The 26,534-nt window shown below is 41.3% G+C and overlaps 1 protein-coding gene across 1 annotated transcript in view; it reads left to right on the forward strand.

The window, feature by feature from the left end:
* LOC109929844 (synapse differentiation-inducing gene protein 1) overlaps positions 1-20,536 on the forward strand; it is a 41,427-nt gene extending 20,891 nt beyond the window's left edge. The window contains exon 3 of the mRNA XM_020529428.2: positions 20,378-20,536. Coding sequence (XP_020385017.1) covers positions 20,378-20,536 — 159 coding nt within the window. The remainder of the gene's footprint in view (positions 1-20,377) is intronic.
* The last annotated feature ends 5,998 nt before the right edge of the window (positions 20,537-26,534 follow it).

Consider the following 26,534-nt stretch of genomic DNA (forward strand, 5'->3'; position numbering starts at 1 on the left):
ACATTTGGCATCAAAGTCAAACCTGCTGTATCAAATTGTTTACGAGTCAGTTAGCTGCCTTATCAACTTCAGTTGATTGCTTGCTCAGCTCAGGTGGGTTGTACTGCTCATTTTTGTTCAGAATGTTTCTTTCGGGAAACTTTGGTTATTCTTGTCATCTCAAGGTTATGTAAGAATAGGAGGAGGCCTTTCAGCCTCTCAAACCGGTTCTGCAACATTCAGTAAGATCACATTTGATGTGTGGCCTAACATCATATACCTGCCTTTGGCTCGTAGCCCTTCATACCTATGAAACTTGGATTTGTAGAATAACTAATTTCCCTTAGGAATGCCTCTGGAATCTTTTCCAGTGATAGAGGTTCTATTACATTAATCTATAAATATTTGGCTTTTTAACTGCCCTGAACCTGTGTCCTAATTATGCATACCTTTTGAAAATGACCTATTGTTTCAGATATAACATTCTTTTACCATAGCTGGGCACTGTTTATGCCTGTGAGGCTTGTTTTGTTTCACCAGCAGTGACTCTTTGTATCTTCTGTTTGATAGAATTCCTACAGTGTGGAAACAGGCCCTTCAGCCCAACAAGTCCACACCAACCCTTGAAGCATCCCACCCAGACCCCTCCCCCTCTAACCCACCTAAACTAGGCATCCTCAAACACTACAGCCAATTTAGCATGGCAAATCCACCTAACCTGAACATCTTTGGACTGTGGGAGGAAACCAGAGTACCGGGAGGAAACCCACGCAGACACGGGGAGAATGTGCAAACTCAACACAGACAGTTGCCCAAGGGTGGAATTGAACCCAGGTCCTTAGCACTGTGAGACAGCAGTGCTAACCACTGAGCCACCATGCCTAGTCTTTACATTAGCTGGTCAAATGTGTCTGTAGACTGTTTGCACCTTATAACGTAGGTAAGTTCTGTTGTTCTCCTTCTCTCAAGGGAATGTCACCCCTTACCTCTCAAGATCTGTCTGTGAGTCTTCGTGGTTTCTTCTTTAACACAATTTGACTAGCTTTATCTGCAAGGAACCGTGGACTGCAATAAATCTGATAGAGACTCAATGATAATTCCAACAACACTTCTGTACCTCATGATTCCTGATTTCAAAGATCAATAGTCAAAGTTTTCCAATATGCTGTAGAGATTATTGATGAAATAATTTATACATTCTCCTGGATGTTGAACTGTTATTTCTTGTCCTTGGCCGGGGAGATGGTCTCAGAATAAGAGAGAGGTCATTTAAGACTCAGATGGATAGGAATTTAATCACTCAGCGGATGGCAATTGTTTGAATTCTCTACCTTGAGGCCTGTGGAGTTCAGTCATTGAGTAAATTCAAAATAGACTTCAAAATATTTCAAATTATGGAAGGTAATAAGGGAATGGGAATAGTGTGGGAAATGGAAATTTGGGTAGAAGACCAGCTATGATCTCATTGAAAGGCAAAGCAATGGTTGGAGAGGCTGAATACCCCATGTTGTTCCTGTTTCCATTGGTGCCTGTAAGGGAATTATATTTCTAATGTTTTTAGGGTTCCTTTCTAATCTAATGTACAAAACTCCCAACAAAGGAACATTTGCTATTGAATATTTTAAGGGAGAATTAACCGAAGTAGATGACCAAAGTCAAAGCAGGGAACATCTAGACAATGGTGGTCTTAATACAATATGCTTCAAGGTAATAATCGAGAGACATGCCCATGGCCAAGTCCAATGCAATAAGTTGTAGAAAAACTTATTTTAAAGGACTCAGAATAGAACTACAAATAGAATGGAGCAAACATTGGCAAAAAATGATGGAGAGCAGTAATGAGTAACATTTTAGACTGTGTTCAGTTTCCATTGAAAAATATGTGCTGGTGTTTTCAATAAAAAGAAAAAAAAAACTAATTACATTGAAGGGCTGAATAAAGAAACAGGGGAAAGTGATGGCAAGGACATGGACAGAAGGGGAGAGAATGACAAGAGAGGAAAGAAACATTAGGAGAGACATTTAAAATGGTAATTAAGAAGGCAGGAAACATAAAGCAAGCAAAATATTTTGCATTAATTATTAAAAATGAAAATTGGAATTGGAGTAGGGCTGTGAAGGGATGTGTTGGCTAAAATCCCAGGTAATGATTGTGAAACAGGAGAAATATTAAGTAATTACTTTGCTTCAGTAGTTGCCAGAGAGAGAGAGAAAGAGAGATCAGATAGACATGACTTTAGAAGATATTAGTTAGTCATGATATGACTATGTTTAAAATAAAAGGAGCAGAAACATGAAATAAACTCATCAAACTAAAAAGGGATAAACACCCAGTTTGGATGGATTGAAATAGTGTGTTTTAAATGAATCTAAAGAAGAGATGGCTAATACACAAAGTAAATAATCTGTTGGAAAAGGAATAGATGTGCTGGAGATATAGCAGGAAGTCAATGTTATATCTATATTTAAGAAGGAATATAAAGTGTGATCAGGGAGTTATAACTCAGTCAGTTGTAGGAAAAAATATTGGAATCTCGACTGAAGTTGAAAATTGAAAAACAATGAGAAACTAAAAAGAAAATAATGAATAGTCAGCATGGAATTCAAAGGGAAAAGATTTGCTTGACTTTTCTCAAAGAATTCTTATAGGTAGATAAGGGTAATACAATGGATGTAATTTATCTAGATTTCAAAAAGGCCTGCAATAAACTGTCACACTATAGATCAATTAATTAGGTCCAAACACATGAAATGTGAGGATAAATAACAGAATGGAAAGCTAGTGGGGTGCAAGACAGTAAACAGAAAGGGTAACTATTCAGAGTGGCAGAAGATAGAATGTAATGCTTCACAAGGATCATGCTGGGACCATTGACATTCCCAGTTTATAATAAAAATGTGGATTCTGGGATCAAAAACTCACTTAATAAAAATTGAAATTTGAATGGAGGAGTAGTCAGTATTGAGAGAGACTGAAAAACAAGTTACAATAAACACAAACATGCAAGATGGGCGTACAATTCGCAAATACATTTTAACATTGATCAAATGTGAGGCATTACAATGCTGAACTGTATCAAACTCTGGCTAGACCTCATAAAGTGTTGTGTATAATTCTGGTCACTATATCACAAAAACAGATATAGGGCTGGATCTTACAGTCTCCCGCTGGCAGTTTAAATGTTTTAGCCAGGCGAGGGGAGGTGGATAGTTATCAACTTTGATGCCCTTGTAAAATTATCCCATAAATGAACCTGATGGGGTGCAAACATGATTTGCAAGGACAATGGCAGAAATGCAAGGTAAATGCCTATCAAGGAAGCATAAATAGGCTGGAAACATTATCTCCTTGGAAGAGAAGGCTGAGGATTGAACTGATAGAGGGCTTTGAATTTTAAAAAATTTTCATAGAATATACACTAAAAGGATGTTTGAACTCCAGTCATCAATATAAGATAGTTACCAATAAATCTTTGCCCAGAGTGCGGTGAGAATACTTAACCACTACCACAGGAATTATTTTTAACAGATAGTGTTAGTCTTGTATTTCCAGATTTTATTAAATTCAAATTGAACCATTTGCCATGGTTGGTCCAAACCTGGATCCCTGTTATGTTACCTGGGTAACAAAATTACTACACGTGGCCTCTCCCAAATATTATGCAGTTATGTGATCCTCTCCCAGTCTAAGCATAGGTTTTCCAATGGAATTTCTTGTGGTCTGTGGTCATTGTCATTGTCTTGACGCTACTGTGATACAAACCAGTGACAGACCCTTATGAACACAGGATCTGTAATGCTCAGAATATGAAGGATTCACATGACCTGGTTGAGATTTTGTAGCCACACTTGACTACAATGGATCCAGGAATAGGCTCTCGGAACCGTTGTATGTGTTGAGTTTGGTAGTATTGATCAAATCATCGCTGATCATTTCTGTGGGTACACATATTTCAGTGTACAAAGTAGAAGAATGTTTGTAAATGCATGGGTTTCCCATGTTGGTCGTGCTGGCCTTGCTTCTGTGAACATGTAATCTGGATGGTGGCAAAAGCTTCTGTTGGTACCACTGTGCCAATATGTTCACCACACTGAACTCACTTTATGTATTGATTGTCTTTCACCCTCATCATCTAACCCTGTGACTTGGATAAACATGATCCACTGTATGCCTTGACAAAGTTTAAATGCTGTATCTGTCTGACTTTTGCTTCTCACATTGTCCTTGTTCTGGCCTTTGTTTTCCACATATTTTCCAATGTCCACTGGTGCAACATGCCTTTCAAACAACATTAGAAGCTGTGAATTTTCTGAGTGCATTTGCAAGTTTGTTGGTTATTAGGCTTGCCTGTATTGGCAATAACAATGGTAAATTAACAACATAGATGTCAATTCAATCTGCCCAGTATTCCATACTTGCATCTGCTTTGTGATAGTGCTGTCACAGTGTAACTTCTGAGTTAGTCCAAGATGCCTTTTCCTGAAACATTTCCATTGGGATAAATATTATCGTGAGCTCAGTTATTCTTTTGGCTATCTTTGCTGCCATAGAGTCACAATCACATTCTTTGTCCCTGCATCCACTAATGAATTAATCAATGCTCTTGATGGATTGTTGTCTAAGAGACATGAATTCCAGACACTATGTCTGTTTTACTCATTAGCGACCTTCAGGTATTGACGATATTTTATCAGGAATTGTAAGATGGCAGTTAGACAGACCTGACCTGTTCACCTCTCTCACTAACACCTGAAGAAGGAGGGAGGCTCCGAAAGCTTGTGTTTTCAAATAAACCTGTTGGACTATAACCTGGTGTCATGTGATTTCTGACCCTGTCCACCCCAGTCCAACACTGGACCCTCCATATCATTGTCCACAGCAATGTTAATTTTACTGGGTTGATTATCTGATTAAGAAGTATTGTAGTCTGAAAAACCAAGCCAAAAACCTTTGTTATCAGACCAAACTAAACTCAAGCGGAGGTCGACTGCATTCCAACTTTGTGGTTTTCGTGAGGCTTTTGCAGAACTTTATCTGAACCAGGAGCAATATTCAGGCTGCTCAGCTGTTTTAGTTGCTGTACGTTAAGTGTACTTTACTTTAAGATCTGTTACTGAATAGAGGGTTTGTTCCAACATTGTTCACTTCCCCATATCTCCAGTAAGAACAGTAACAGCAATAATGGAGTCTCCATGCCAGCGAGTTCTGCTTAAAATAGACTTTCCAGAGTGAGCTACTTAATACTGTTCATTCTTAAACTTCACAACGGATAAACACGTATCTATTAAGCTCTCTTAAATTTAAACAACATTGCTGGGATTTGACCTGCTGCCTGAAGTGAGATATGATCCCCGAATTAGGGAATGGTAGGTAAATGTGTACAGAGCTGCAGAATTGCTAACATATAGTGAGCTAGAACTTGCTAGTCATTGCCCTTCCATACCTGTTCTTCTACAATGGTTTGAAGGGTCGAGGCTAATAGTCAAATCTTCGGAAAGGCATGCTGCTGCCATGATCCGTTCTTCTCTTTGATATAAACATCCAATCACAGGACAGGTGAAACAAGAAAGTGAGTTCTTCATTTGCAAATGAGACTACATACAGATAGTATCTACTTAAGATTACTACTGCTGCTGTTGGTATAAGTCATGGGACTAATGTATCACATCCTGCCAAGATGATAGTGATTGGCAGCAGTTTAAGTTACACGCTTACAAGGTACATATGTTTTTGTTGTGATGTGATGTATACCATTATCCTCTCATGGACAAGAGTTGAGAGCAGTAGTCATGACTAACAGCATTAACTGCAAATTAGATTAAAAGTAACAACAGGCTGACCATTAAGATCCTTAGAAAATTAGCCACCCAGTTTTTGATTGTGCGATCCCTATGACTATTGCAACACAGGAATATAAGCCACAGCTTTGCTATTTCACATAAATATTGAAAAGTTGGCTCCTCCTGTCATTGGTCACTTTATAATAGGAAGATCATCAGACATAGGAGCAGACATTAGGCCATTCAGCCCATCGAGTCTGCTTCGCCATTCAATCATGGCTGATAAGTTCCTCAACCCTATTCTCCCGCTTTGTCCCCGTAACCCTTGATCCCCTTGATAATCAAGAACCTACCTATCTCACTCTTAAATGTACTCAATGACCTGGCCTCCACAGCCTTCTGTGGCAGTGAATTCCATAGATTCACTACTCTCTGGCTGAAGAGGTTTCTCCTTATCTTCTTAACTCTGATCCTAACGATCGCTACATTCGTCTCCATGAATAACACTTGCCAACAGGCCATATTCACCATGCAGCTTGGTTTGAAGAGCAGGAACACAGGCATGCACTGACATGACTGAGGAAGAATCTTTCAAATGTGAAATTGACAGTCCAAACACTTGCATCTTTCCACTACATTGTTTTTGTCATCATCCCAGGATTTTTGGCATCAGTGACATTTCATTTCAGTGAATCCTTTGTGTATAAAGCAGGGAATCGCTCCCATAACCATTCTACTCCATGTAGACAAGCGATTGCAGATTACTTTAGATGAGTCTGCCTGGTATTACTGAGGGGGAAGTACAGTGTTGTTGGTAACATTCAGATGGACAGCAGAGACTGTCATTAAAGGTAATTGTAAAGTCTCTGTTCGAAAGCTATTGGAGCTCAGTTTGATTTTATGTTGGTTTGTGGGTGTGCAGTCTGGCACTTTCTTCCTTATAGTACTGGTCCTGAGGACTGCATAACAATGAAGGTAGATAACACTGTAAAATTCAGAAAGATATTAAATTGCAATCCAGGAACCTCAAAGGAAATAACTTGCTGCAAACACTGTGCCCTGAGGCACCACAGCAATAGTCTTGTGAATTTTCTGCACGCAGCCCTGATTGGAAATATTTCAAATCTCTGGTAATAGTTGCCCACAGCTTGACAGGGACCGTGTTTGTCCCTGAAATGAAAGTAAGTAACATCGAAGCTTCCTTTGCATGGAGCGTAGTGATGTTGTGCAATCTGCTTCCATTCTGGTCAATTGAAACAGATTCAAGACTTGATATTGAGAGGGCAACAGCAGTTGCAGAAGGCATCAGAGGACGCAGTTTGATTACCTGCCCAACCCGTTGACCATATTGTAACTCCCAGTGCCAACAAGGCTGACATCATAAACAGCTATACATGCGCATTGTAACTGGCACACATAGCATTCACCAGAACCTGTACAGATTCTGCCACCTCTGACACCATTGGCATCAGCCCATCAACTGGTGCATATATTGGTTTGCTCTAAGCCCTCGCCACCTCTCAACCACCCTCTCCATCTCCCACTCGATGCACCTTTGGCCTCTGGCCTTGCCACTAATTGCTTACCTCCCCCTTACTGACCTCTCTTCGCCCTTTTTCCTCCTCTTACAGAACCAGTCAGATATACAAAGGAAATCGTTCCGAACGTTGTCTCATCACACTCTTCCAGGAAAGACAGGAGTTAAATTAAAGCAGGATTTTGTTTGAAAAGGCAAGTGTTTATTTAGAGCAGAGGCTAGTTTTTAACAGAAGATGAATAATACGCTGACTCTATCTTTTGCAACTGCAAAAGCCCTGCTTGAATTTTTTACTCTTTGAAAATCTTATAAAAATCTTTCCAAATCTCTTTCTTACATCAAATAGTGGGTACCTTCCAATAGAACATATTATTTGTAAAGCAATTTGAGGTGTCCAAGGTGATGCCAGATGAATAAAACCCCTTTCTATTCATTAATTGTAATAAAAAAACTCCTGAAATGCTTAAAGGCAGCAGCATATAGACTGACACCCACCATTGATGACGAAAATGTTTAGTGTACTGTGGATCTGATAACTTGTTAAGTGTCAATGACAATTTGGGTCCCATTCTCCTGAGTTCCCTTCTCCCAAGAGGGTAATAGATCTTCCTTTGCCAACATTACTGGAACATACCACCACCCCGTGCTCTCAGACTGTTCTTTAAGCTACTGGATCACTGGGTCTCTCTCCTCAAACTTACTTCCCTTTCACACCACTAGATCCTGAGATCCTCTGTCTCAGTGGTTGCAAACTCCTAGAAACTGTATCAGTGGTCCCAACAACATAATCATCCACAGATCTGGGAGAGAGATCTAGGGGTACAGGTACATCACTCTTTGAAATTTGCATCACGTGTAGACATGGTGGATTAAAAGGCATTTAGCACACTTGCCTTCACTGCACATACCTTTTGAGAATATGAGTTGGGACGTCATGTTGAGGTTGTAGAGGACGTTGGTCAGGCATCTTCTGGAGAACGTGTCCAGTTCCAGTCGCCCTGCTACAGGAAGGATATTACTAAACTGGAGAGGGTTTAGAAAAATTTACCAAGATATTGCCAGGAATGGAGGGTTTGAGATATAAAAATAGATTGGAAAGGCTGGGACTTGTTTCACTGGAGCATAGGAGCTTTAGGGATAACCTTATTGATGTTTATAAAATCATGAGGGGCATAGATAAAGTGAGTGGCAGGTGTCTTTCCCCTAGGGTGAGGGAGTTCAAAACTAGGAAGCATATTTTGAAGGTGAGTGGAGAAAAAATTTAAAAAGGACACGAGGGGCAGATTTTTTACACAGAGAGTGGTTCATGTGTGGAATGAACCGCCAGAGAAAGTGGTGGTTGCAGGTACAGGAACAAATAAAAGACATTTGGATAAGTACATAAGTAAGAAATGTTTGAAGTGATATGGGGCCAATTACAGGCAGGTGGGACTGGTTTACTTTGCAAACATGTTTGAACCGAACGGTCTGTTTCCATGCTGTATGACTCTATCTCTGGAGCCTGCCCAAAACCTCAGCAGGCCAAAGGTCCATCCCTCGTACAGCTAGTCTTTGTGTCACACCATGAAAGGTCTCCATGAATTCATCTCCCCTTGAGACTTAACACACAACCGATCCATCACATGAAAATTATTCAACACCTTTCTGGCCCCGTTTGTATCTGAAAGCAGTTTGTTATGTATCATCATAGAGTCTTTGATCCATTGACATTATCAGGTATCACAAAACCTTGTGCAGAGATAGAAAACAAAGTGACAAAAAAAATGTCCATCTGTTAAGTCAGCCTGCCTTTAGGGCAACAGTCCAATTGATTGCCATCTGTTTTATGTTCGCACCAAGAATCTATTTCCCTCCATGCGCTCGTGGCACAAATTGCTAAATTGAACAGAATCCATTCACCTCCCATTTGGCTGATTAACTTCAGCAGGGGTGTGGTGGGGGTGCTAGTGGAAGTGAGGGAACTTGCCATTTCTCAGCTTTCTTTTCCCAAGCTTCCTGTGTTATCAGTGCCTTAGCGGTAGTACTCTGGATTCTGAGTCAGATTCCCATTCCCGGAGACTTAAATGTCATATCCTAGGCTGACAGTCTAGGTCTGACTTGGGGAAATCCTGAATAATCAGGGGTGCTTCAAATCAAATGTTAAATCAAGCCCCTAGTCTCCACCAATGAATGCAAAAACGTATGGGAAAGCTCAGCAGGTCTGGCAGCGTCTGTGAAGAAAAAATCAGTTAACGTTTCAGGTCCGGTGAGCCTTCCTCAGAACAGTTCTGAGCTGAAACGTTAACTCTGATTTTTCTTTCACAGATGCTGCCAGACTTGCTGAGCTTTCCCAGCAACTTCTGTTTTTGTTCTCTCCGATTTACAGCATCTGCAGCTCTTTCGGTTTTTACAAAAACGTATGCCTTTGTTTAATAGAAGAAGAGGGAAGTCCTGGTCAAAATCACTGAAATAGATTATACAATCATTTTCTCATTTGTTGATTGAGATCACGTTGTGCATCGTATTGTTGTGTGATATGAAAGTGCCTCTACTTCAAGAAATGTCTTATTGGCCGTAAAGTACTTCTGGGCATTATGGGATAATGAAGGATGCTATATAAATGCAAGTTCATTCTTTTCGCACACGAGAATCATTTGAAGAAAGACAAAAGCATGGTAAAAGGAGAAATGGCTGGTCCTTTTGCAGACCTGTGTAAGGATTGAGGAAGGAAATAAAAATGGATCCAAATGATATTTAGAAAGGTCTTTAGCAGAGAATAAATTTTGAGGGTAAAAAGATTATTGGTTACAGTATGTTACAGGTCTAATGATGCAGTGGCTTGGAATAAACAGCTAGGCAAAGTGTGTTCAAATCCAGCTATGACACGTAAATTTTTTTTTTAATTCTTAAATCTGAAAATGAAAGGCTGCTCTCAGTAAAAGTGACCATGACATTGGATTGTTGAAAAGAAAACTTGATTGGTTAACTAAAGTTCAATAGGGAAGGGAACCAGCCTCATTGAATCTCCTGCTTTGTGAATCCAGTCCGACTCCAACATGCTGGGCTCCTCTCAGTTCTCTCTCAGGAAGCCGAGATAGCTAATTACTTTGCTAGGGATGGACAACAAGCACTGGTGCACCCCAAGAATGAGGAAAAAGGATTCAAGTAGGTTTCCCTTTCCCTTCACAAAGTACTTCTGAAATATAGTTAACATTTTAATGTCAGAAACAAGTCAAGAAAATTGAGCGTGAACGTGATCCAAAAAACAGCAATTAAGTGGATAATCTGTTTAAAATTAAAGGATAAATTTTAACCAAGACACCAGGGAGTCTGCTGTAGTTATTTATTTGTGCCACAGGACTTTGTCCATCCTTTTACGAGGATAGATAGGCCTCGGTTTAACGTTTTGTCTGGAAGATGACATGTCTGACTGGGCAGCACTCTCTCAGTTAAGCACTGGGGCATCAGCTGAGATTTTTTGCTTAAGGCCTGGATTTTCATGGACGTACCAGGGACCTTCCATATGGCGGCAGGATGCAGATCCGGACGTCCCAGCCCCTTTACAGACAGATTCCATTTTCGCTGGGAAATGTGGGACGTGACTCCTACATATACAACTCCTGAATCTAGCAGGGCCATTTCAACTCAGCGCTGAGTTCAGATGGACTCCAGTTTCGCTAGAGCAAGAGTCTTAACCTGCAAGATGTGAGTTACAAATCTTAACAGGTACGGTCTGTAGAACTGTCAAGCTGTCAAGTTATTTAAATGGCCAGTCTTTTAAAAACTTGAAAGTTGTCCTGACTGCTTATTAACAAATTCATAAAATGCGATCATTAAAATGTTATGAATGCTTGGCTGCTTTCCATAACCTGTCATTATCACAGTAAGCGAGTTACAAGTTCAGAGTTTGATTAACAACTCAGAAGTTATTTAAGGATGTAGGTTTATGAACACAAGCCTGTCAGCTTTGGTAAGGGGCTGGGTACTGTGGGTGATGGTGGGGAATGGGGTATTTAAATAGGTTTTCACAAATGGATTTTAAAATTTATTTTTTCTTAGATGTGGGCATCACTCATAAGGCCAGTATTTATTACACTTGAAGTGAATGGCAGGCTAAGCCCATTTCAAAGGCAGTTACAAATCAACCACATTAATCTAGATCCGGAAACACTGTAGGCAACATTATGTAAAGATGGCACAATTACTTCCATAAAAAAATGTTAATTCACAGTGAACCAGATTGAATTTATGAAAAGCAGTGAGCTTCATGGTCACCGTTACCTTTATTAGCTTTCAATTCCAGTATTTTTAAATATTTAATTTAGTATAAATACTGTCATGTTGGAATTTGAATCTGTGCTCCTACAGTTTTAGCTCTGGAAATACTGTATTACCAGTCTAGGAATATTACATTTAAGTCACCAGCTCCCCTTAATGAGTCAATTGTAAAGTCTGCAATAGATATTTAGAATTTTATTTAATCTCAGATCTGCCCATAGTAGACACTGAGTTGGTTGACATGGAGGATGTAAAGGCAAAGGGTGCTGGGACATTTGTGAATTGGTACCAATAGAGGCTAAAAGGGACTGCAGGAATAACTGGGGGTGACATGAGTCGGCAATAAAGTGGCACAGAGGCAAAAGAAGCCATGGGGCATTAAGTCGGAATGGGACATATGATAGCCATTATAAGTAGTTAGCATATTTGGCATGAGTTGGCACTAAGCTGGCCTGTGACCCAAAGAGATGGCTTGGGATCATGAGTTAGCATGTATGACATAGGGTGAAGACATATGAAGAGTAAGATCTAAAGAGCCTAATGTTCAAGGAAACAACCAAGACAAACTCATAGAGATCACTATCTGCAGCTCCTTTGATCCACATTCACAGGTGGTGGGTATGTCTCCATCCCACACACAGCCCTGGAGCAAAGATCCTGCCATTCAGGATGTGGTTTCCCATAGTGAGTACAGATGAGCCAGGAAATTTCCCAACTTCCACTAACTGATGCAGGAGCGAAAATACAGGCCCAGTTCTCTACTCTGGGACTGAAACCCACCAATTTTACCTCATAAGCAAGATGCTACTATTAAACCATAGCTGATACCACTTGATATGAAGGTATTAAGCATTCACAGGATAAACTCTCAGTTCCATTTATCTCACTGACTGCAAGAAATTGAATTTGATCCAAATTTTAAAAAGGTTAAATAAATTAATACAAGGTCTGGCTCAGTTTCCTATTGGGAAAACAAATTGAATGCCTTGAGAAAAGATCACAAATGTTTCAGTATGTACTTCTTCATTATCTGTTGAATTGTTTTCCATGACGGTTGCTTAGAAACCTACTTGGTTACTAAGAAGCCCCTCATGTTTTAATGTACCGTCAGTAATATACTGAACAATTTCATGACCGTTTGTTGAAAAATTGTAAAACTGAGTACTTAGACCTCCGTCAGATATTAATAACTTGCATGTGGTCAGGAATATTACAAGAATAAATCATGACAGCCAAGTTCTTCTCATTTACACAGTCAGAGAGTCATAAAATTATACAGCATGGAAACAGACCCTCCTGTCCAACTCGTCCATACCAACCAGATATCCTAAATAAATCTTGTCCTATTTGCCAGCATTTGGCCCATATCCCTCTAAACCCTTCCAATTCATATACCAATCCAGATGCCTTTTAAATGTTGTAATTGTACCAGCCTTCACCACCTCCTCTGGCAGCTCGTTTCATACACGCACCACTGTCTGCATGACAAAGCTGCCCCTTGGGTCCCTTTTAAATCTTTCCCCTCTCACCTTAAACCTCTAGTTTTGAACTCCCCTACCCTGGGACAAAGACCTTGGCTATTCACCCCATCCATGCCCCTCGTGATTTTATAAACCTCTATAAGGTCACCCCTCTGCCCCTGGCACTCCAGGGAAAATAGCCCCAGCCTATCCAGCCTCTCCCTATTGCTCAAACCCTTCAACCCTGGCAACATCCTTGTAAATCTTTTCTGAACCCTTTCAAGTATACCTACATCCTTCCTGTGGCAGGGAGACCAGAACTGAACACAGTATTTCAGAAGTGCTCTAACCAATGTCCTGTATAACCGCAACATGACATCTCAACTCCAAATTCAATGTACTGACCAATAAAGGCAAGCAAGCAAAACACTATCTTCACCACCCTGACTACCTGCAACTCCACTTTCAAGGAACTATGCACAAGCACCCCACAGTCCCTATGTTTGGCAACACTCCCAGGGCTACACCATTAACTGTCTAAATCCTGCCTTACCAAAAGGCAACATCTCGCTATGATCTAAATTAAACTGCATTTGCCACTCCTTGGCCCATTGGCCCATCTCATCAAGGTCCCGTTGTACGCTGAGGTAACCTTCTTCACTGTCCAGTACGTCACTAATTTTGGTGTCATCTGCAAATTTACAAACTGCACCTCCTATATCACATCCAATCATTACATAAATGACGAATAGCAGTTGACCCAGCACTGACCCTTGTGGTACACCACTGGTCACAGGCCTCTATTCTGAAAAAGAACCATCTACCACAACTCTCTGTCTCCTACCTTCAAGCTAATTTTGTGTCTAATTGGCTAAGTCCCTCTGGATTCCATGTGATCTAACCTTGCCAACCAGTCTACCACATGGAACCTTGTCGAACGCCTTGCTGTAGTCCATATAGACAACGACTACCACTCTGTCTTCATCAATCTTCTTTGTCACTTCTTCAAAAATCTCAAACAAGTTAGTGAGACACAATTCCCCTCACATTAAGATATGTTGACTCTCCCTGATCAGTCCTTGTCTTTCCAAATACATATAAATCCTGTCCTGCAGAATCCCCTCCAACAACTTACCCACAAATGACATTAGGCTCACTAGTCTATAGTTCCCTGGCTTTTCCTTATTGCCTTTCTTAAATAACCAGCACAACATTAGCCAACTTCCAGATTTCTGAAATCTTACTTGTGACTATCGAGAATAAAAATATCTCCGCAAGTGGCCCAGCAATCACTTCCCTAGCTTCCCACAAAGTTCTGGGATACACCTGATCAGGTCCGGAGGATTTATCCATGTTTATGCATTTTAAGACGTCCAGCACCTCCTCCTCTGTAATAAGTACACTTTTCAAGGTTTCACTGTTTACTTCCCCAAGTTCTCTAGATTGCATATCCTTCTCCACAATAAGTGCTGATGCGAAATACTCATTTAGTATCTCACTCATCTCCTGCAGTTCCACACATAGATGGCCTTGTTGATTTTTAAGGGGACCTTATCCCTCCCTAGGTACTCTTTTTGCCTTAATGTATTTGTAAAATCCCTTTGGATTTCTTTGTAAGTGAAGAACTTTCTAAGACAAATAAATAATTGCCTTTCAAAATCTGGGACCACAGAGACTGTACTTACTTGCTTTACTTATTGAGCAAATACAAAAGCAACAATGTCACAATGATATCTTGTATAGAGCTGAGACCTGAGAATGTAGTGTTCCAGAGATTTCCTCTCTTACATTCTGTTGTATATATAGTGCAACCTACACTTAGTAAAAGCTGTTCAAGTTCAGTGAAGGGACTGTGGACTACTTTGTACCAGGAACCCAGCGATGGCCTCAGTACATGCACTGAGCCATAACTATCACTTTTCATGACCTCATGTTCCAAAAGTGTTTTACAAACACTGAAATATTTCAAAGCATAGTGGCTGCAGAAAATGTGCCAGACAATTGTTGCATGTCAAGATCCCAGAAACAGCAAGGTGATAATGATGAGATTTTTATTTTCAAAATGCTGTTGGAATCAGTGATCAATACTGGTCAGTACAGTGGTTCGAACTCTTTGAAATTGTGATCGTTAATTCTTTTTCCATGAAATGTGAGCATTGTTGGCAAGGCCAGAATTTGTGGATCGTACCTGATCACCTTTAAGAAGGAGATGGTGAGCTGTCATTTTGAATTAACAAAGTCCATGTATTGTAACAGTTCCAGAATTTTGGCCCAGCGACTGTGAAGGATCAGTGATAAAGTTCTCAGTCAGGATGGTGAGTAGTTTATGCGTGGTGCAGTTAGAAACAAAGGAATAGGCCACTCAGCCCATCAAGCCTGCTCCGCCATTTACTGGGCCCTCACCTTGGACACCGGGTCTCTCAGGGCAGGCACTGGGGCACAGGCTGCCCTCACCCTCCAACCACAGACACTAGCATTGGCTCATGCCAGCCTCTCTGATCCACTTACAGAACGCTGCTGCACTTCAGTGCAGTTTGGGGTCCACCAGTAACTACCACTGCAATGCTGCTGATGCAAGGACATTTTGTGCTCAGAGACAGGCGCATGCCTTGCCCTTTATTATTTGCTGACTTAGACAGAGCTACAGGCTCCCATCGCTTGTGTCTTGCAGTGCTGTTTAGAGTAGACACAAAGCGAGGGGGTTTGTGGGAGTTGTCAGCAGTCTCCAGGGAAACAGTCTGCATCTGGGGATCCCAGCACAGTAAACCAAGGGCAGCCTCCAGTCCCAGTCCATGGGCTTTGATGCAGTCACTCACTCCCTTAGGGCAGCCAGGGTCAGGACCCTCTTGTTGTAACATGCTAGGAACTGAAAGTCTGGCAGTCTACCCCCTGCTCGTACCCTGGCTCTTTCTTCCCTATTGTGGGCCACTTTCATCTGTAATGAAAGAAAGGGAAGGATTGAGTGAGGTAGAATGGATGGCACAGCTGTTTTGTGTTGGTGTATACCAATGAAAATCAGTGAGTTGTGCCAGGGGGAGTGAGTTGGCATCACAAAGGGTGTGCAGGGTTGGTGGTGTCGGGGTTGGGGTAGGTAAGATAGAGTTGCACGTGCCAGTGAGAGAGGGAGAGTTTGAGCCTTGATAGGAGGTGGGTACAGTAGCAGAGACAGAGTAAAGGAGCAGAGAAGAGATGGTGGCACACACCTTGGCAGAGAAGAGAAGGTCATTGACCTTCTTTTGCCACTGCTGGGTAGAGGCTGAGATCACCTAGTGTCCAGACCTCCACTGCTGGGCCTGGGGGAAAGAGGACCTTCCTTCCTCAGCACCACCCTGGTGTAGTAGGACCTGCCAGTGCCCATCCATAAAGTGAAATGCTGATTCCCCCCGCCTTCCCTACCACATCCAGGGCAAATGTTAGCCTCCATGCCAGGCAGCTGCAGAACTCCAGTGCTGGTCCAGGTACACAACCTCCTTATAAAGATGGCATGGGTGCCAAGGATGTTGGTGGTGTGTTCTTCTGGGCAAGATGGGTGGCAGACTATCATTGGATGAGAGCGTTGCCTTGGAGGTGGGGGAGTTTAGTTGTAGGTAATTAGTGAGACAAGTCTGGGGCAATGTGACTGAAAATCACTCTGGACCTCGCAGAGAAAAACCCACCATAGAATCCGACACATTTGATACTTAAGCATGGCAAGGTTTAGCTGACTGTGTGAACACAGAGTGCTTTTTGCCTGCAAAGGAAACCATGATGATTAACGTTTTGATTCCGGCCAACAGGAGCAGAAAGTGAATTGAACAGATGACATCTGACAGAGACAGATGTGAGGCAATAAAGGAACAAGCCCTTCCCACAATCTCACCAACCTTGGATTATGCCGAGTCACTGCTGCAATTCAATCTTCCTCAGCTATTTGTGTGACCCCCAAACAACAGTGTGTGAAATATTTCTGGAATACGCAATGACCTCCTGTCAATTAAAGTAGAGCAGCTGGTGCAGTGGTGTGTTGTATAAGTGATGATGGAGTGGGTTATTCCACTGCCTCGTAAAAAAAAATGATGTAGTGGTTTTATTCAACTCGAAAAGAAATTGTTCTGTATCATGCATCGTTTTATGTGTATTTTTTTTATCTATCCATTCCCTGTGGTAGCTCTGCTGTGCTTTGTATTTATGGTGCTTCACTGTAGAATCGTGCTGATAGAAATTAGACTTCATTGTGCCCTTTTAAGGGGGAGAAACTGACACATTGCTCCCCGATGTCAAGGTCCAATCAGTTGTGCAGCAGGGATTCTTGAGGAATGTTAGGCTATTTTTCAGGCACCTCAACCAGCCTTGGATCTCTCATGTACAGAAATGCAGGTCCCAGCGCCTGCAGCAAGCCCATCTTCTGAAATAGTCCACAGAGTCCTCACTGGTTTCCCCAGCAACCACTTCCAATGAAATACTTATTTAAAAAAAAATCATTCCTGAAGGGTCAAGAACAAAAGAGACTCATCCCAGCTTCATGACATCCCTGAGAGCTTGTGATCAAATCGTCTCCCAGGTTTGATCTTCTTTCCCTTTTCCAGGGATTTTCTGGAGGTCTGCACAGTGAAAACTAATTTTTCCTTTCTCCTGTGTAAGACAGGCAGCAGGTAGATTGAAAACATGGAATGGCTTCCAGCCAGGAAAGGGTCAGCCACTGCAGCTTCACGTTGCTGCTGTGCAGCTATTTCTGTAACGTTCTTCGTGCCATAAATATGACTTATTTACATCCGAGGCAGCTGTAGAGTGTGCACATGAATAACTAAAATCTGTTGCTCCAGAATTTTACCTGGTGAAAAATGAAGTGAGGGGGCTCCAGCTACAGAGTGCCTTTCACAATTTTGAGACATCTCAATTCACAGCCAATTAATTGCTTTCGAAGTGCACCCACTGTTTATAATCTAAGGACTGTGCACACAGCAAGATCCCAAATACAGCAATGCAATAACAGCTGCATTTGTTCTGGTGGTGTTTTTAGTGGTCGTAATGAGGTCAGCCAGGTGGACCTCATACAGTATGAGTTCCATGATTAGGGCTGTTAATCTGGTCCAATCAGGGAGCCATGGCTGACAGATAAGAACAGGAATGTCAGGCATCCTGTTCACTCTGAGAGCTGGCTCCGAGGGAGCTGGATCCGTGTCAAGGACTCTCCATATGTAAATAAAGGGTGACTTGGTTACGGGGTACCAGACTCTGTGGAATTAGTTCAGTGCTGAGTTCAAGGGCCCTGGAGAGATCACACTCCTGTTCTTGGAAAGATTCCATAAAATATGTTTTGCAAACGCTCTGAAGGACAGACTTTGGTTTAGCTTCTCACTGGAAAGCTGAACAATGCAGTACTCCCTCAATGGAGGTAACAACATCCTAACTCCCAATTGAGACAGCAATGCATCGATAGGGTCCAGCATGTAAATCACACAAAATGAGATTGATGCTGTTTACAGTTTCTACAGAGGGTACACTGCACTTTGCTTGAATCCTTTAAACAGGAGCAAGGTTGAATGCAGAGGATTTATTTTCTGTTGGCTCCTCGCGTTTCATCCAGATATTTGTGAAGTTGAGAGGGCTGAATTGTTTTTACTAATTGTTGTCTTACCTTCCAACCTTCCTGAAATTCCCTGCTAACCGTCTCAAGTAGCCTTTGCATTCTTTCTAAACAGCCCTTCTTAGTGCACCAAAGCTGAAGTATAAATAGAAGACAACACAATAAAACGAATGAACACACACAATAACGATTTCAGAAGGAAGATCTTTACCCAGGGAGTGGTGCGAATGCGAAACTTGCTGCCACATGGATTGGTTGGGGGTGAAATTTAAATATTCATATGAGGGAGAAGGGAATTGATAGGATGCACTGGTAAGGAGATGCTTGGGTGGAACAAAACCAGTATAGATCTGTGGGCCGAACGTCTGCTTCCTTCGCTGTAGAGTCTTCCAGATGTTGACTGTTAGTTTTGTTCCCTGGATGTCAGGAACTTCTTTTCAAGATGGTTGGAGAAAATTGCGAAACAAAGTTAACCTTTAGCCTCTTTGCTGATCAGTGCATCTCCAGATTATCTCACATCTGAATGTATTTTTCCCTGTGAATCTGTCATGGTCAGGCACTCAGTGCCTGCACTTCATCATTAATGAAATGCTATTGTAAGCTTGTGCTCCATTATAGGCTTCACCTTCACATATTCAAGGAATATTTGTGTCTTCGTATGGAAAATGCTTGTGTGTGTGAATGAATTCCAAAGACTAATGACCTTCTAACTCAAGAAATTGTACCTTATTTACAACTTAAATGGGACAGCCGTTATCTTTAAGCTAGCCCCTCATTCTGGATTCCCCCATAAGAGAGTACAATTTTTCAGCATCGAGAGTTTCAAACCATATCAGAGTCTTAGAGTTATTTTAATCAAACTGTTCATACACATACTGGAATCAGGTGGGACTTGAACTCTGGCTTCCTGGTTCAAAGGTAGAAACACTACCATTGCATCACTAAAGCCCCCGCAGAATCTTATATGTTGCTATAAGACCTCTTATTCTTCTGATCTCCAACAAGTATAAGCCCAAAGAGGAAAGGTCATTTGGTCCATCTTATGTCATTCACCTGGAATGCTCCTACAGTTTTTAAATGATTCAAGGGGTTTTACCTTCATTTCTTTACTTCAGAAATGATAAAATAATTTCTGACGTCAGTTTTAAATCTACATTTTACTAGTTTCACCATTGGCATCTATTTTGCAATTTAATTCAAATTGACCTTTTCCACACAATTTGCAATCTTAAATCCCTCCACACAATTAGACCTCAGAAATTGTCTCCCAAGGTTGAAAATCCTCAGGTTTCCTCACAACTCAGTTCAAAATAGGTCCTGGGTATTTTTAGGTCCCTCTGAGAGGATCTTGATTCACTGTTTTATATGAGTACCTCTCAACAAAGCAGCACTCCCTCAGTACTGCACTATGTGCTGACACCTCTCAAGTGGGAGTTGAACCTACAACGTTCTTATTGAAAAATGATATGACTAACACTGAGCCACAGCTGATGTGGTAATGTGGTTGTTTTATTTAAACCTGCTCTCAGTGCTTCATGCTGACACTGGGTATTCAGTGGGAACACTAAAGTGTTCTATTCTTCACTGTTAGCCCGTTATGTTGCAAAGAGTTCAATATCCTTGATATAAACACTTTGTAAAGAGCAGCATACCTAAAGGTGTTGTGATGCAATACTGTTTTGATAGAAAATGATTAATAGCTTTAGTTAAAGAGACAGTTTGATCAGTGAGTAATTGATGAAAAGTGTGCCATTTCTCACTGTCTAAAACCATTTATTTCTATTCACTACTCTTTAGACCAACAAGGGTGTGGCAAAGGGAGACTACCACCATGCCAGCTCAAGCTCACGACGGGCTCTGTTCTTGGCCGTGCTCTCAATCACCATCGGAACTGGCATTTACGTGGGTGTTGCCGTGGCACTGATAGCCTACCTGTCCAAGAACAACCATTTGTAGGACTCTGCCCAGTGTGGGCACATACAACCCTTTGGCCTACGACCTATTGAACCATGGGAGAAGAAGTCTCAAAATCAGAAGGTGAACTGGTCAACTCCAACATGGCTGTTGGAGCATTTGATTCAAGCAGACAACTCATCAGCATCCATTGTGCCAATCAATTGCATTAGTGTACAGTATCGGGAGGATGGACAACCAACTTCCTGAAAATTGCCTGGGCCCAATCTAGTAATTCAGTCAACTGAGCAGAGAGGAAGCTTTGTCCCATGTATAAGGACAAGGCAATCTTTCAGCAGGGTGTAAGAGCAGTGACAGTAATGTTCAGGCTGTCCAGATAGCAAGGCTTATGGTAGCTTTGAAAACAGTTTGTGAAGGCAAGGCTCTCCAAGAGATATCTATTTCATTCTCTCTTGTCAGCTTCTGTTGATCTCCTCACAGGTAAATAGCCTGTAACTCTGGTTAATGGCACTCTCCAATTGACTATCAGACCAGCCAGGGTGTGACAATCCCACTGCAATGTCCAATGAATCTTTGACAAGAATCTGCCTTGCCAGAAGTACTTGCAGGCTTCTTGCCAGGGGGCATCCACGATAGACTCCTTTTAAACCAGCCTGGTCTGTCCTGAGCCTGACATCACTGGGAAGGAGTCTGCACTTGTCTGCAGAATCTACCGAGGGAGGGGTTCCTACTCCTGGCACCTGTCAGCTGGAGACATAGGGACTGTGGCAGTGCCAGGATCTGCAGGCCTGTTAAAATTGATCCAGTCTGAGATATAATACACACACTCCAGCCCCCAGAGAAAGAACACAACGCAAGTCTGTGATGAGATGTTCCACGCTTTGATGCCTTTCATAGTTGAATTACTTGCCAACAATCTATGTCAATGCACCAATGTGCGTAACGGCACCAGACTTCATTATAATCTTGTTCCAGACATAGACAAAAACCTGATTTACAGAGGTGCAGTGAAAGTTACAGCTTTGACATTGAGGTAATGATTGAGTACGGCATCAAGGAGCCCCAGCAAAATTGAAGTCAGTGGGAACCAGGGGGAAACTCTCCACTGGTTAGAGTCATATCTAGTTCAAAGGAAGATAGGGGGAATGATCTCAGTCCCAGTTCCCATTGCAGGGGTTGCTTAGTGTGGTTTCCTTGAACGAACTATCCTTAACAATTTTCATCGATGACCTTCCATACATCACCAACTCAGAGATGGGATAGTTGCTGACACATGCACAACATTCCATCCCATTGCTGCCCAGGTGATAAGGTACAAGCAGCAAGACCTGAATTGTTGGGGCTGATCATTTGCAAGTAACATTTGTACAACAAAAGTGTAAAACTCTGAACATTTGCAACATGACAGAATGCATCCATCTCCCCCTAACATTCACCATTATTGCCATCACTGAATCTACACTTTCCACATCCTGGGGGTTACTAATTTGTCATTTTATCATCCCTTTAGCAAAAAGGAACAATTGTTTACTTAAAGCCAACTGTTACATAATGAATCAATTTTGCTTCAGAGCACAAAGGTGAGCAATGTTAAAATCTAAGAGCTAAGCCAGTGTAAGCACCTTTCACATAATGGGTAGTAGGATTCATTGAATCCCTGCAGTGCAGAAAAAGGCCATTCAGTCCATCATGTCTGCACTGACCTCCAAACAGCATCCCACCCTGTCCCCAAGCCCCCATGGCTAATGCACTAAGCTTTGATGTCCTCAAGCACTGTGGAAATGACCAATCTACCTAACTACACATCTTCGGACTGTTAGAGGAAACTGGAGCACCTGGCAGAAACCCACGCAGACACAGGGAGAACATGCAAACTCCACATAGATAGTCACCCAAGGCTGGAATTGAACCCAGGAGCCTGGCACTGTGAGGCAGCAGTGCTAACCACTGAACCACCAGGCCACCCACTATGATTGGCTATTAAGCATACTGCCCCAAAAATCCTCTTGATGGTTTAATTTGAACTTTCAAAACCAAGATCTGTATCTTTTTATAGTGTAAGGTATTGAGGGATGTAGAGCAATTAGTTGGGTGAACAGAGATACAGATCAGTCACATGGTGGAGACAGTTTAAGGATCCAAATGACCTCTTCCTGTTCATAAAAAATCCTTGTTTGTATTGATTCAAAAACATGATTGAAACAGGAATGAGATAACATTTAATAAAACAAAGAATTATGGATGCTGGAAATCTGAAACAAGAACATAAATTGTGGGAGAAACTCAGCAGGTCTGGCAGCATCTGTGAAGGGAATGCAAAGTTAATGTTTCGAGTCCAGTGACTCTTCTTCAGAATTTCAGAACTCTGTTTTGTCTCCAAAATACTGCCAGACCTACTGAGTTTCTCCAGCAATTTCTGTTTATGTATGTGACAACTTTTGTTTTGTCCCAACATCGTAACCTTTCCACAGGGTTAAAGGTGTTATCTTCTAAATCAAACAGCTTCCAATTTCTCAAATGCAGCATAGCCAAAATACAATTTGTAACCATGAAACCAAATTCTGCTTCATAATATAGTTTAACATTCTGGAACTGTGCCTGGAAGTTAAAACTGGATAGGGGGTCTTAATCCCTGATGTGTAATTAAGTAAACAGGTAAAAGAATTGAGTACTTAAAGATCTGCTCTTATTTCAAAGTGGCAATTTTTGTCTACATCCAGTGCCACCTTCCATTCTGTGCTTTATCAAGTCCTTATTCCCATCCCCTAAACACTTTGCATCATCTCCTTGACTTATCTCATTTCCTCTCCTATTATTTTCACCTACCTAACCTTTAGTGGGAGTCAGAATGCCATGAGCTCAAATCCCTCTCCAGTGACTTGAGAACATAGTCCGGGTTAACACTTTCAGTATATTACTGAGGGAACACTTTACTGTTGGAGTGGCCTTTTTAGATGAGATGTTACCATCTTAGGCAAAAGATCCCCTGCAACTATCTTAAAGAAGAACTGGTCCTGGCCAATATTTATCCCCCTGCCAGATTGATTAAAGCAGATTATGTGGTCATTATCACATTGCTGTTTTGGGGACGTGGCTGTGCACATATTAGCTGACACCACATTGTTTTCTCCTCATGTCTGCTATCCGGTAAAGTTACTCACAAAGGGGAAACTATAACCCATTGTCTTTGGAAAAATGTTATGATACCAAGACCATTGATCAGAATTGTCTGTAACTATCTGATCAGTGATGACATCATGCCAGCAATCACATCATCCAGAGAGATTACTGATGTTAAATTGGAAAAGCAAGAGTATGAATCGTAAAATCTCAATCTTGATTACATGCTGAGCAAATTTACATCAACATAGCTGATATACAACAAAGTCCTGTTGGATATTACTAGAACTTTTGAAAGTGCCAACAACATATTAGGACTGTATTCCATCACGACATATTCAGGAGAGTCTTTAACAAATCCTTTCCCAATGCTAACTGCAGTATTGAGAGATTGAAATGTTTTCCTTTGCTGGACACTCATTTGGCCAATCATATAATGCGAACCTGCTTAAACCAGGATACGAACAATTTAACTGGAGCATGCAGAACTGTCCACAGAATCAAAACTTTTAAAAAAATTGATTTTTAGTAATTGATTTAGTCACTTAATACATTTGTGGAAGTCACGCATGCAGAAGATTTAAAAAACGGTAATTGTATGTTATTTCAAATTTTATAAATAATGAATGCCCTCTTGTTAAGACAATGGTTTAAGAGCTACTTGCATGTAAAATTGGATGTGTATTAATCAAAATACATGCAGGAGATCACGGGAGTCCTTTTGCATTACCCATTTATGGATATATATTATACAGAGAGAAAGAGAGAGCTACAACAGAACTTTTATTGGCACGTTTATTATATATATTTTTCTGACTACTCTTGGATGAGTTTTAGCTTCAATGCTCAAAGCGAAGCTTCTTATATACTTTGTTTTCATTGGAATGAAATCTCAACAGTGAGAGAGACTGCAGCTAATGTACAACTGTTAGCCTGTGAGAGATTATGACCAATGACGATCAAAACCATTGGTTTAAATGATTCCAGTGATGACCGTGCATAACACACATTGAACCAGATAGTTCCTAAGAAATGGTGACCAATGTCTATCAAAACACATCTGACTGAATAGTTCCTGAATAATTGTGATTAGCATCCACAAAATATGGCGCCTGGGAAACTATGAGTGGTGTCCATCTAATCCCCTCTGGATTGAGTGAAGAATTTCTGACCAAGGTTGATGAAAATAAACCATGAGTACCGTTGGGACTGATGCCCAGTGTTGCTCATTAGGACTGACAGTCAGGCACTTCAATTTACAGAATATGATCTATAATGAAAGGGTGTCACTTTTGAAATTTAAGTACAGCTCCATAAATGTAATTGCTATGTTTCATCACTGTAACTAATTGTGAATCCCAATTTTAAAGTTGCTCTGATCCTGACGGTTTTACAGCGTTATGTTGATCATGTCGCTGATATTTATTTGTCATAAACACCTACACTTTATACATATTCAGCTATAAAATGAAGTCAAGGGAAGAGTGTAAAACAGAATGCTAATCCACTGTGGCCATTCCACATTATGAGCCAAGATATAATTATACCCCCATTATATTGGGCCAAACTGATTTTAGAGTTTTGCATTCAGTTCATTGGCACTGTTCCCCAGGAGGGACAAATAGGCCATGGAAGGAATGCAGTATAGATTTATCTAAATGATACCAGTGCTTAAAGGCTAAATTCTAAGGACAGGTCACTTAAACATCACCTGAATTGCCTTGAGTTAAAGGAGTATCTTGGCCACCAAGTGGAGGTGTTCAAAATGGATAAAATGATTTGAGAAAGGCGATAACAAATTCCTCAGACCAGGAAATCCAGATAAGGCATATGATCTTAAAATTTGAGTTGTCACATTTAGGATTGTTTTGAAGAATTTCACACAATGAAAACCTGGCGCCCAATTCCCAAATTAGTGGTGGATTCTCAGGAAGCTATTGGAGCTTCTGAGTTTGAGACCCACAGATCTTGTTGTGGTAAGGGATAAAGGGAAAAAAGAAGACAGCAAAATAGAACTAAGGTACAGATGAGCCAGAATCTAATGGATTGTTGGAACAGCCTCGAGGGGCTGAAGAGTCACTTCCTGAGTCATAGTAAATCAACTGTTTTCCTGCATTTCTTGTGATGCATCGATGAAAAAAAAACCCTCCAGTCTTTAAGCTACACTCTAAAGAAACAACCAAAGTGCGGAGAATGCTGGAGAAACTCAGCAGGTCTGGCAGCACATATGGAGAGAGAGACAGAGTTAACATTTCGAGTTTGATATGACTCTTCTTCAAGCCTTGACAGGCCTCCTCATTGTCGCAGAAAACACAGTCATTTTTTTTGATACCTGTGGAGCAGAAACATATAAGTATTGAAATAGGTCTACTTTGATAGCATAAAACAGGTAATAATGAATTGGCAGCCCATTTAAACACTGCTCTATTTCCTTCTGAAATGAAATCAATGGGCAGAGTTTATAATGGCCAGCCCATTTGCTATCACCCATTTCACATTACCAAAAAAGACAAATTTCAAAATAATGTAGAGTCATAGAATCCCTACAGTGTGGAAGTAGGCCATTCAGCCCATCAAATCCACAATGACCCTCCAAAAATCACCCCACCCAGACCCACCCCTCTACCCTATACCGTAGCCCTGTATTTCCCCACGGCTAATGCACATAGCCTGGAGGTGGGAGGAAACCAGAGCACCCGGAGGAAATCCACGTAGGCAGGGGAAGAATGTGCAAACTCCACATAGACAGTTGCCCAAGGGTGGAAGTGAACCTGTGTCCCTGGTGCTGTGAGGAAGCAGTTCTAACCACTGAGCCAACAAGGTGTAGAGCTGGATGAACACAGCAAGCCAAGCAGCATCAGAGGAGCAGGAAGGCTGACATTTTGGGCCTAGACCCTTCTTCAGAAGAAGGGTCTAGGCC

The sequence above is a fragment of the Rhincodon typus genome, chromosome 9, assembly GCF_021869965.1.
Source record: "Rhincodon typus isolate 14 chromosome 9, sRhiTyp1.1, whole genome shotgun sequence".
Lineage (NCBI taxonomy): Eukaryota > Metazoa > Chordata > Chondrichthyes > Orectolobiformes > Rhincodontidae > Rhincodon > Rhincodon typus.